The 13,951-nt window shown below is 33.1% G+C and overlaps 1 protein-coding gene across 4 annotated transcripts in view; it reads right to left on the reverse strand.

The window, feature by feature from the left end:
* LOC118198590 (cell growth regulator with RING finger domain protein 1-like) overlaps positions 1-13,951 on the reverse strand; it is a 59,553-nt gene that overhangs the window by 24,956 nt on the left and 20,646 nt on the right. For all 4 annotated transcript variants that reach the window (XM_035370305.2, XM_035370304.2, XM_035370303.2 and 1 more), the window contains one exon: positions 8,728-8,864. In XM_035370305.2, the coding sequence (XP_035226196.1) occupies positions 8,728-8,864 (137 nt within the window). The remainder of the gene's footprint in view (positions 1-8,727; positions 8,865-13,951) is intronic.

Here is a 13,951-nt window from a genome sequence, read left to right on the forward strand (position 1 = left end):
AATGACTTAGATATGAAAAGAAAGTAAAAGAAAATGAAGGTAATTTCTGCAAATTATGCATAAATAACATGTCAAAATCTTAGAATAAAAACTTAACAATATTTTGCATTTCACTGCAACTTTTTATAAGCTATTACTTAAAAATCTGTTACACAGTGCCATAGAAATATGTACATTTCCAATGGCTTGCAGACATGCTTCGATTTCATCAATATGACCACCATCTACAATACAGGTTTAATTTTCAGGTTGTGGAAAATGCTAGAAACACTCCTTTTTATTCCTTGGTCTTATATTAGCATGGCAATAAAAAATAAATCAATATATACTTCAATCACATCAGTATGGATGTGGACCAATACATTCCCCTGGGAGTGATCAACAACTACCCGGACAAGGTAATTCTTGATCACTTAAAAATTACACAAATTACATGTGCCTTTTACACTGAAATAAACAATCTCTTATAGGTACATCTAAGACTGATCACTCCGTGACAAAAGGGGAAACATTACCTTTGAAAGTTGTTATAATAAATTAATGTAGTAGGTATTTGCTTGGGAATTAACTTGCATGACTATTATTAGACCCTACAAATCCTATGTAAATTCATAAGATGTACACAGGGAATAAATTATTATATACTTTGCTTTATTGTACTTTATTTCTTCTAATTTTGACATCGGAGGTCAATTACAAACAAAATTATTTGACTTATGAATTTAGTAAATTTAAATTTTCTCCCCTTTCTAAATATAATCAGACTGAAACAACAATATTTTTCTTTTACTAGCCTTTCAAGAGTTTTTTCCCCTAACTTCCTCTTCTACACTGGCAAAACTCATTTCTTGTCATTTTTATTTAACTCAATATGAATGTCCTACAGTTTGGCAAATTTTGCATTTAAAGTTCTAAAATGCTCCTTATATTTTCGTTGAATGCTGTATATTGTAACTGCTAATTTGCTAGAATGTGCAGGATATTTCAAAACAGAAGTACAAGCTTTGCTTCCTTAAATAGTGATCTTGGACAAATATTTCTAATTATTAAGTTTCTCAAAGATCAAGAATTTCATGAAAACTGCTCTAACACTGAAGTGAGAACGTTCGGTGCAGATAAACTCTTAACTTTTTGTGTTTCCTGTACAGCAAAAACTCAAAATTAGCGAACAGTGATTGGGCTTTTATAAATTTAATGTACTAAGAAAATCATAAAAAAGTGTTACAACTTTATTGATAACATACACAGAAATATCTGCAAATAAATTTATTGATTTATATCAGTCCAAAATGCTTAATGCCAAACAAATTTTTGAAGATTTTTCAGCCACATTTAGGGAGAAACGGCAAAACAAAATATGCTCATTTTTTCAATTAATAGCTCCATAATGGATAACAGCTCTTAATACCAAAGCTGTAGTTGGTCCTGCAACAAAATTTGGTCATTTCTGCAATTAATAGTTCTACACAGGATAAACAGCTCTCAGTACTATAACTGTAGTTGGTTAATGGCAAATATCACAACAAATGTTGCATGTAAAGGTATGGAACCTTTTATATTTAACTTTTTAAGCTTAATGACTATTTTGTACCTTTTTAGAGCTTTATGAATATCACAGGGGAACAGCAATTTCTTTGTCTTGTATCTTTTTGACTAACCTTTAGCCTCTGAATACAAAAATAGCCTCAGTTTTTGTCTATCATGTCAGCTTTTTAAGTTACAGGATACCCTCTCTTTGTCTAAAACTCATAGAAAATATGCATATAAAGGAAAGGGAAAATGTACCAAATATACTGTTCACAAAGAATAGTTTTATTCATACAAAGGCTATAGGTTACAGGAAGTTAAATTTTCTTTATATAAATAGTATTTTTTACCAAATGGTAAACATTTTATTCAGGTAAAAATTTTCTCTTATGGGTTTTTCTAGTGTTCAATCTGTGGAAATCGTCTCTAAGTGCTCCATTAGTCAGCCATCATGTGTACATCCCATTTACCTTGGTACTGTGCCTCAATGGCCTACAGATCTTGGTGGAATCCCTGACCTTGCTCATCACTGACTGCACCAAGATATTTCAGCAAGTCATCAAGATGGCTATGTAAAAAGTGCAATTTGATACTCATGTTGCAACCTAGCATTTTCAAGCTCTTGAAAACTTGCTGGACAATTTCATTGTAATTCTGTGCTCTTGTGATTCTTTGACAATGTTTTGAATACTAACCATGCATTCTTTTGAAGTCCTGTCATTATTCTGATGAAATGTTCATCTTTAAAAAGCTGCCAAATCTGTGGACCATCAAACACACCTGCTTTTATCTTTTCAAATGACAGGCTAGGAAATGCCGAAATGAGATATTTGAAACAGTCTTCTTCAATCGGCAAAGCTGTAACAAATTGCTTCATGAGATCCAGTTTTATATGTGGGAATATAATGTTCTTTCTGGCCACAAGTCACTTATGTAGAATGTTTGGAACATCTGGTTTTAGGTAAAATCTTGGCTGTCAATGCGACTACACCTAATTCTTCTCACAAGCTCTGCTGTCCCACATACACAAAAAACAGGGATATATGGTATATCCGTGTTACTGGCCAAGGAGGAAGCAGACCATTTTAAGATCAACACAGATGATTCGTTGGTGCATATAAATATTGCAATAAATCAATGACTCTTTTTCCTTCCTTCATCAATAGCCCGAGAGCCCAAGGTGGGCTCTAGCTTTCTCAAGAAGCTTTTCCCAGGCCAATCTTCTCCCTGCTAGTGTTTTCCAGTTACATCAATTTCTAGGAAATCTAACCATCTTAGATTTAGTCTGCCTTTTTACCATGTGCCTGTTGGTCTGGTGTTGAAAACTTTTTTGTTTTATGTTGGTCATCCATTCTGATAACGTGGTGTGCCCGTTTTATATTCCTTGGCATTTACTATGACTAGGCCAAATAAATTTCCATTGTGGAAGAGGACAAACTCAAGTTCTGCTTTGAGCTATTGACGAACAGTCACCATCGAGTTGCATTACAAGCTGAAACTCCTGACTCTTCCATTAAACCATGTACGTTGTGGCAACACACAGATCTACCACCACTTTGAAAGTATTGCAAAAACGCACTTTCTCTTTATCAAAAATGAGATAGCTTAGCTCCTTTTTGAAGCAAATTTTTCTCATGCATTTTTTTTACTAACAGCTCTGAAGTTTTCTTAGATAGTCCCAAATCTCGTGCCAAATACTTCACTAATGCTGATCAAATCCTTTACGAATGGAATTATCTTCAGTTTCAAAATCTTTATCGTTGGGTCAATTTGATATTCACCAGAATCACATTCCTGTATTTCCAAAGATGATTCTTTGAGGACTGGCACTAGGCATATAACTGATGGTAAACTAGGATACTCTATTTTACATTTGTTTTTCTTGCTATATCCTGATATTTTCATTATACAAAAGTAACAATCACTTGAGTGATCTTTAGACTCTCACCAAATCATAGGTATACCAAATGGAAATTTAGAATGTGTTCCCATCATTCACATCTGCAAACTCTTGACACATTGTGTGGGGCTCATTGTTTATCTTGATCACCAATTTTCACTTTAAAACAGACAAAATAAGCTTGCCAGACAAATGTGCTGATGTTTGTCCTTAGACTAGGAGTGGTAAAATTGCTACATTTATTACAAAATGAATCTGGGCTGTTTAAGTACTTATGATACGAATAAGAAGAGGCAGCTTTTAAGGAAAGGTTTCAGTTCATATATAAATAAGAAGCAAACACTGCTAACCTTGTATATAAACAAGAACTTACACTCCACATCAGAATGTGCTTCACTATATCAGAGTGACACACAACAACTCACTACAGATCTCAGGTGTAACTGACTAGCCTAGAAAGTATGCACTTGTCGCTTGCCTTATATGGCATCATTCACGAAGCACCTATGGGACAGTTTATGTGAACCAATAGGAAAGCAGTAGTACTTCCTATGATTCATGCTTGCTGCTTCAGAGAATGGTCACATTCACATAATGCACTCAAACAGCTCAAAAATCAAACTCCAACAGAAACTCTGATACAAATTGTTCCCCAGTGTATTTTATAAGAACATATTTTATAACTTTTACTCTTTGGAGGAATTTAAAAATTAGAATTTTATAAGGTGAACACATTTTCAGGAGGGCAGAGCAGGACGCAAGGATCCAAATTTGGGTGGTCAGAGAGGGCCGAAGCTCCCCCCCCCTGTAATGGCCAAAGTCCATTGATTGTGATAAATCGTGTGGTACGCAAAGGTACCTTCTGTAGCAGCCAGCTGAGCTTCCTTTTCACCTAACTCAGATCTTGAAAAATATTTTATAATTATACCTGGCGATGCTGACAATTTCAGGACGTTTTTGTGATGATCTGTATTCAAATGCTTTATTATATCTCCATGGCTGCTGTTAGTGATGGAGAAATGTGATCCATATTTGTCGCACGTCACTATCGGTGTTTCTTCTAACCTTCTTTATAAATGGAAACTCACCTTGTAATTCCTCGTTGAATTTCAACTTTTGTTTTGCCATGACTGATGCTCAATGGAGACTCAGGTAATGTCACTCACATAAGGAAGAAATAAATAACTACCGAAACACGACAATCATGCGCACAAACCACCTTAGCCAAAGAACATCTATGTAAAGAAGGAAAGGTTCCATAACCAGTTTGCTATTACGTCGCTAAAAAGCGGAGGGAAAATTCGGCAAGAGATTTGGCGACGTACTTGTGGTGAGAACCTCCACGATGTTTACAGGAAATTGAGGAACACGGTGTTAAGAAAAAATTTTCTTTGCCAAAGTGTTTCTTTGACTTTTTGGGATAATTTAAATTCAGATTTTTGCACCTTTTTTTTTGCTCAAAATAACTAATCCATTAATTAATTTACTTGTGTGAAAAAAATATTTTCTTTTCCTTTAAAGTTTAAAGAAATTTAAAACGATATTCGTTTTATGGACTCTTGATAAACGTGACCTTCGAACTTGGAAGCTGGCTTGGAGCTTTGGCAACAAATATTTCACGCATGCTATTTCTTTGCCACCAACGTGGTCGCCGCCCGCGTTTCTGAGTGATAACATCATAGCTTTATCAAAAGCATCAGCGTGGGGTCACCAATATGCTGTGGCGCCCAATTCGAGTTAATTGACGTTAGGAGTCTCTTTTGCAGAAAAGCGGGACAAGCGAGGTACCTTGGGACATGAAGTCTGAAATCCGGACTGCCCCGCCTAAATCGGGACGTCTGATCACCTTAAATTTTATATTTATTTCAAAGGAAAAAAACCTGATGCTACCTTTACAAAAATCCTGTATGAATACTAAAATTAAAATATACATTAAATTTACTGTTCCTTGTTAATTGGTAAACACCTTTTCCTTTATACTGAAAGTAAATTAAACTATTATGATTCGTGTCTATAACTTCCTTTCACAGTTTTAACATAAAATAATATAATAAAATAATATTCTAAATAATTATTTAGTGCCTCAGCTCTTAAAAAATACTCTGAATGATTATTAAGACTATTTAAAAGTTAAGAACCATTCAAGAAGACATGGTCAAAACTATTTTCACTAAGAATATTCTATTATCATTTCATTAGTCATAACAGATGCACCTTCACTTCACATTAGATGCACACTTTAAAGCAGGGTTTCTTAAATTTTTTCAGTCGTGATCCTTTTTATCACCGAGATTCTTTCGTGACCCCCAGGATCCCATAATATTTACGAAAATTTTCTGGCACCCATAAGCATTGCACAAATTCGACACATGCGTGTGTGAAACTGTCAATTTTTTCACTTGTAATGTAATATAATATTGCAGTTTTAGGTCATTAACTTTAATTTCTAGTTTTAAGACATAGAACAATTGAAATTTTTAAGTAAGTAACAGATGAAATGGCAGCATCACGTGCAAAGCAAATAAAAAGAATGTTTCTATTATAAAAGGAATTTCCCTTTTTTGTCTGTATTGTCTTATCTTTATCTATTTTCAGATACATTGTGTAAAAATATTTGATAATTGTAAAATTATTATAAGTTAAAGAAATATCAAAACTGCTAAAATTTTTGGCAAACTCCTGCTGCAGGTCCCGCAACCCCCAGGGGCATGGCGACCCACAGTTTAAGAAACGCTGCTTTAAAGCATTATATATGGATTGTATTTTAATGACAGTTTTCTCAAAAATGTAATTTAAATATACTGCCATTATTTTAATAATACTGTAATAATGTTATTACATTTGTTAAACAATATTGCCATGAAGTTCACAATCACGAAATATTTTTGTAGACAAATTCACTTTGAAATTTCCAAATTTGATAGGTCACCAAATTTGTCACAGCACAATGAAGAATTCACATAGCTGAAAGAGAAAAACGTTGTTTTCGGATCTATAAAAAAATGAACTTGAACAACAACCCAACTGTCTACCCAACTACAAGACATGCCAAGAATGTGCTTTATATGGTAAAAAATTGACAATTTTTAGTTTTTGCAAAAAACTGCGAAATTTATAAAAAAATTATTCCATGCATGAGATTTCAAAATTAGAAAGCAATTTAATAAGAATTATGATGAATTCATGAAAGTTGACAAATACGCATTAATTGAGGTTCTATAAATTTTACTAAAATCTACAGTCCAACAAAAAAATTGCCTCAGCAGCCAATCATCATCGCCAAGACCTTTTAAAAATTTTTTATTTGACTGGTCATTTCTTTGCCAAAGGAATATTCTAGATTTTCCCCACTATACTTAGTGGCACTGATGTAAGGGCAGTTGAACTCTTCACAGAAATATATGACCCTTTAGTATTCTAATACCAGAAGACTTTTTCAGAACATCCTCCCCTTTCCAAATTTACTGTTGATGTCTTTTGTCCATCCCTTGAAGAATTTCTGCACCGATAACAGCAGGTGGAAGTGTGACCTTCATGAAGTTCAACCTTTGATATTTTTAAGGTCATCATTTTGTCACAGTAGATTGAAGCCAAGGCGGAAATGCAAGAACTTTTTTCAAGCAGATAAACAATATTCTCATTGATAAGATATTTTGAAAAGTGACAAGGACCACCTATCAGGCAATCCCACCTCTTGTTTTAGTGTGGTTGATGTTCCCAATTGTTTACAACAGCAATTTGCAATTGATCCATTACAAGCTGCATGATTTCAATTTTATATTCACCCAAAATTTTAACTCAGAACGGTAGTCACAGAAAAGATATGAATATGTCAAATGAGCAAAATTAAGGATTACTTGTGAATCTGGGGCAAAATTTAGGACTTCCAAGGGCCAAAAATTATTTTTAAATAGCTGAGAACTTCTAAGAACCGTAGAAATCCTGTTTTACACTAAAGCCTTTCAATGTTATGCACTCTTCTTTTTGAAAGGTAACCAAGATTTAGTTGATGCACTAATAAAATGGGAAAAAGTTAATAACATATGAACCAGTGAAAATAAATTATACTATTGATCAAGTTTATAGTCGATAACATCTACTGTAAAAAACTGGATTTGCTCTCTTCATTAAATCAAGGAAGAATGTCTTAAAACCCTTAAAGTTGATTTTTACATCTATCTTTCAACTGACATGCATAATATATATATAGTTGTGACTAAAAACCCAGTTCCCAATATCTGGTTTTTTTTTTTTTTTTTTTTTTTTTTTTTTTTATTATTATTTTTTTTTTTCCCTACAAGTTAGCAATTTAATTAAGAGTTAAAGTGAAAGAAGATCTATATATATTCATTATTCTGAAAATGATCACAAAATATTTATCTCATGGATTGATACTAATCATATTATTAAAATATTATGAAGTTCCTTGAAATTCATTTAAAGATTTCCAAAGATTTTAGCTTTCTTAGATTTCATAAATTTTAGTAATTAAAACAATTTACAGAAAAGTATGATAAATTAAAGTTATACTATAAAAAATACAAAATATATTTCAACAGATTTTTTTTTTTTTTTTTTTTTTTTTTTTGAATACTTGTGTCTTATCTCAGACCACAAGCTTTATCTGGTCACAGAACAGATATTTATCACATGGATTAATTGTGATACTAATCAGATAATTCAAATATTCTGAAGTTTCTTGAAATTAAGTTTCTAGCTTTCTTAGATTTGATAAATTTCAGTTATTAAAACAATTTACAAAGTATGATACAAAAGTTTAAAGTTCTACTACAAAAAATGCAAAATATTTCAACAGAATTTTTTATATATATACTTGTCTTATCACAGCACAGGAGCTTTCATAGATAAAAAAAAATAACTTTGAAATATATATGTCTTAGTATTCCATTCAACTCTTAATTTAAGAATGTTCTTTAAGCACATAATCAATCCTTCTACATGTTTGCAACTTGCTGCTTTTGCATGGGTCACTGGAATTTACCAAACAGTGACACAGATGTGGTATAATTCAAATAATATTACATTCTAACAATTATTTTCAATCAATATTGCAGGTGACAGCTAAGCAGTATCTATCAGAGAAAAAAATTATGCCAACCAAACTTCCATCCCAGTTACTTTCATACTAGATAAAGTAATGAATATTCAGATGAAAGTCCAGATTACCAAGGTACTTAATAAAGCTCCCAATTTAAGGTAAGATAAAAGTACTTCACTTTCTATTACATGTAATTAAAAGTATACAATATCATTCAACTTAAAGTAATTTAAAGTCTCACCTAAGTAGTTTGCTTTCTGAATATTTACATCAAAAAAGAAAGGATTGTGATATGTATCCATTTTTACAGCAGATCTCTGTGTAGTCACATAATGGATTCCACTGTCAATTACTATTATCCTATATAAGATCATCAACCTAAAATATACATGAAAATTAAGTTAGTTAAAAAAAATCTGTTTATCTTACAAATAAAAAAACTTGTGCATTTTGATACAACTAGTGTAGAAACAATCCTAGAATATAAATGAAAAGTGCAAATTTATTACAAAATCACATTAAATATCTAACATTAAATATTCACATCCAAGATGGTATAAATGGGCCTCTAACTTACGGCACTATTAATATAAATCTGGAAATGTTTGCATAAAATATTTTATGTACTTTGACTATAACCTGTATATTTTAAATAACTTCTTTGTTACTGTATTTATACAGCATCTAAAATAGTATTAATTCTCCACAAAAATAATATAAAAACTATACAGTAGTTATTTCAGTATACTGTTCCAAGAAAAAATTATAAAAAGAGGAAGTACACTATGTGTCCCTTTCATAAAAGAAATATCAAATCAAACCTAACAAAAGACTTTCAATACACTGAAGTGCCAAAAAAAAACTGATACAGGTAAGGCAATGCAGAATTTGACATAACATTGGTTGCATCCGCTACTGGATTATGCATATCATTAGTTGCATCCACCATCAAATATACAAAGTGAAAAACGTCTGAGGGTGCCTCTAGATTTATTTTCATATTTCAAATAGTGGGAAATTACTATTTAAGCAATAAGGCCAACAGTTTGGCCATACCCAACATTAATGTTTCAGCACAGCAAAATGTGGAAAGTGTGATCGAAGCCAAATACTGATTGCACTCTGAAAAAAGAAGGCAAACACATCTGCCTTTACTGACAAGGCCAACATGTTAGTAGTTAAAAGGAATAACCAAAAATTATGAAGACTCTTCAGAGAAACTAATCCGGATCCACGGATGAAGGAAATGACCCCTATACAAATGAACATTTATCAGCACTGACAAAAAGACTAGCACAAGCCTGTAATGACTTCTCTTAGAAATCAAAAGGCCTTCGCTAAAATATATGCTTAAAATACTAAACTGCCTGAAATAGCTTATTAGGTATTTCTCCTGCCTTCGTAGCATAATAATTTCTAATTGTATTCTGGGTTGTATTTTCCATCTTTTTGTAATAATTTTTATCGGATTACATCAAACGAAAACGAGTTTTTGATGCTGTTTATGATTATAAGCATTTAAACTGCTTGATGTACACTTGGTGCGTACTCGAGATGTCCGAGGTTCGAGTCCCGGCGGGGGCATGGCTCATTTTTAGCAACTCTTGCTTCTAATTACCTAATGTTTCTACAGCGAAGCCCAAACTAAACAAAAAGTGGTGTATGATGATTCTCCACCACCAGGATTTAGCAATTAAATTCCCTAACATCCAGTCACCCTCTAAAAGGAAGAGTATATAAGGTATTTTTCCTACTTCTTAGCAAGCCTTCGTGGTGTAATAGCCAGCATACTTGGCGCATATTCAAGAGGTCTGAGGTTCGAGTCCTGGTGAGGGCATTGCACATTTCTCATGTCTCCTTCTACAAGATAACCTATCTCTACAATGGTGCTTGAACTAAAATTTCTTCCTCTTCTCATTCATCAAAACCCAAAGAGATGTGAAGATTTCAAATGACATAAATTCGGCCTCCTAACAAATAAAGATAGTAAACCACAAATACTTTTAGAACAAGTTGTCTGCAAAAACTGATACAATTCATTTGGGAACACTGCACCTGTCACTGCATAATGGAAGGGAAGAAAACAACATCGCAATCTGGGACGTTTCAGGACGTTGCAGTCGTCTGAATGAAAGGTCGTCTCGATCCTTTTGGTCTTCAAAGAGTTAAAAGTAACCATAAGGGTCATATCAAGAATCTAGAAATGGTTTAAAGATACTGGGGATGTATGCAAATAAACAAGTCAAGGTTCATAACAAACTCTCAGCACTGTTATTTGGCAACAGTGACTAAAAGAAATAGACAACTGACATCAGCCCATATTACAAGGAAGTTCACTGCAGCTACAGGAGCTTGATAATCTAATATACCGAGAGCGATAGGCTGCATAAAAGAGGGCTGTATGCAAGGAAGCCCATGATTTGTATCACAGAGACTCAGGCTGTGAAATGCACCTGGATACAGTGGTGAATCGATGCAGTTGCCAGAACTTCATAAGATGAGTGTAAAAATACCACCTTTTTGGATGGATAAGCCAGATACATATTCCCCCCCCCCAAGTTGAAGTGTAGTTCAAAATCAGTAATATTGTTTTAGAAGAAACAAAATTTAAATATGTAGTTTCACAGCTTGAACAAACCTAAGTTCGAAAATATTTGGGATACTGTAATGAGCAAAAGTGACAAAAAATATTCAGATGCTAAAACTAGGTTATAACATTTATTTAAGGATAGTGAAAATGAACGAATTAAACATTTGATTACTGGTGCAAAGCTTGGAGACATGAAATCAAGCCAACTTTTCCAGATACTGAGATCAGTTGCTGCTATAACAGATGTGTCTGAAAATTTAATCAAAACATTATGGCATAAGAAGCTACCTGGTTCAATAAAAAATAAATTATTAGTTGGTAATGAAAAATTAACCAAGTTAGTGTCTATGGGAGATAAAATTAGACATATGAATCAAAAACCAGAAGTATTTAGTGCTAATGCTTCTTCCATTCCCGTAAATGATTTATCGCAAAAAATTGAATCTCTTGAACAAAAAAATTTATCTAATAACCATTTGATCAAGACACAGGGACTTGGATTCACTTAATTCCCATTCAAGATATTGAAGCCGATCTCGTAATCGATATGATCGAACTGGCAAATTTTGTTTCTATCACTTTTGATTTGGAGCAAAATGCATTCCAGAGAAATGTCAACCACCACGTGCTTGGGTAAACAACAATTCCAAAAACCAGGAAAATTCGAATCTGCAGTAGGTTCAGCGGCAAACTCGTCTGCAGAAAATATGAAGGATTGTCACAAATTTCCATTTATTCATTCATGACCGAAGATCAAATTTGCACTCTCTTGTCGATAGCGGAGCTGCCGTAAGCATAATTCCAGCTACTTTTAGAGTAAATATAAAACTGAATACAAACTGTATACAGCTAATAGCATATATACCTCAATATATGGGATAAAAATGCTGACTCTTTATTATTACGGTATAAGATAGGCTAAAATTATCTAATTATCTATTTCAGTTAATGTTGCAGATTGCATTGTTCCTTAATCTTCTAATTGGATCCGGCTTATTATTTTTTGCAGACTGTTAGAGCAATTTTATAAAAAGTAAGCTTGAACTTTCGATTATATCAAAAAGAGTTTCCAATTCTGGAGCTGCCAAAGGATCCACAAAAGTGATCTACAAAGTGAAAGCATGTTTCGATGTCTATTAAGCAAAAAGTGGAATTGCTGCAAAATATGGATAAAGGCATGAAGAAAGTGACAGAGAGGTGATTTGCTTCTCTAACCATTCCGAAATCTGTTTATCAATTTCACGCTGCTCTGCCGGAGGGGGGGACGTCGTGGCACGCAATGAACTGGAAGTTGATCTGTCAGCACTATCCTCATCTTCAGAGCTGATGTTTTTATTTTACTCGGCTAATAAGTCCTTACTAAATGCAGTGCTTCATCTTGATGTACTCCGATATGATTTAAATCAATTTCTTCGTCATTATAAATATCATGAATACACAATAGTTTACTGTTTGCAATTTTCTAATTTCGACTATGTGTAATGTATGCTTTACGCATGCGGAACAGCAGAACTTTCAAATTTTTGAATATATCCAGTCTTAGAGTCTGCTAAACACCACACCTTGTAACCTCCTTTTATAGGCTTCATTGGCATATACTGCTTCAATGAAGTTCTCCCTTTGAAATCTATCATACATTCATCTATTCATAATATTGAAGAAGGTTCGTAGACTTTAGGTATGGAATCATTGAGCTGTGAGAGGATGCCTGACTTTATGGAGTTTATCATGCCCAAATTGCCTACATGGATTTGTGCTGTTATCGTTTACATATAAATTCTCAGTTATTTTTTTGAACCTCTTTGGGATTATTATTCTTGCTACTGATTGAACATTGAAAATAGGGTCTGTGCTCCAGTAGTTTTTCAGTTCAGGCAATTGATGTATACCCATGAATATATGCATACCTACCCATGCTTTCAATTCTTCCAATGTGATTTCTTTCCAGTTCAGGATAATGTCTTTTGTAGTATGACCCAATCTCTTCCTTTTCTTAGGCTGCTTTGCATATGAGTTTGTTTTGTCAACAATATTCTGTAAAATTTCCTCGGTAAAAATCATGCCAAAATAATCCTTTTTTTTCTCAGTAGAATTGAATGATATTTTCAAATGTATTTTCAAAAATATTCTAATTTTTCCAACATACCTATTGCACGTGGCTTTTATACATGATGCAATAGCATTTTCACTTTTCACCCATTATTTATTATTCAATATTAGATAGTTACTGCAGAAATATACAAAATAAGAAAACGTTATTATAATAAAAACAGTGTTTTACTTACATTTGTAGCAGAATCGTATAGCAATGCAAATGTCAAATCAAAACAGGTGTCTCAGTGGAACAGATCTCACACAACGCGTTCGAACTTTCAGAACAAATGTGGTAATTCTGTTTTCAATCGATTGAACACAGATGGCAGCACAATACTGAAGTGGGAATTAAGAGTTCCTAACATTATAATAGCAAAGCCAATATATTATAGTGGGTTTTGCACTTCCCACAGGTGTATTTCCCAGGAACATGTAGGTGGGAAGTAACCTTCCCACGGCCCACAAAAGGGTTAAATCATCAGCTAATTTTCCACCAAGAAGCAATGGTAATTGGCTTTTGGAAGTTTTATGTACAGGGGAAACCGATTCTTCCTTCGATTAAAATGTACAATTAGGCATTTTTTCCCTGAAAATAAAGCCATACTTGCTAACCTATAATACTCAAAAATCAGATTTTTTTTAAGAAATCAGGAGATTTTTCACAATGTTAAAAAGACTTTTTAAATGATAAAAATATTCTTAATAATGAAATAACTTTAAATAGTTACTGATTTTTAAATGCAAAAGCAACACAAAAATACCTTACACATAAAAAACATTT

The sequence above is a fragment of the Stegodyphus dumicola genome, chromosome X2, assembly GCF_044657685.1.
Source record: "Stegodyphus dumicola isolate Sdum_Otavi_A_Nest chromosome X2, ASM4465768v1".
Lineage (NCBI taxonomy): Eukaryota > Metazoa > Arthropoda > Arachnida > Araneae > Eresidae > Stegodyphus > Stegodyphus dumicola.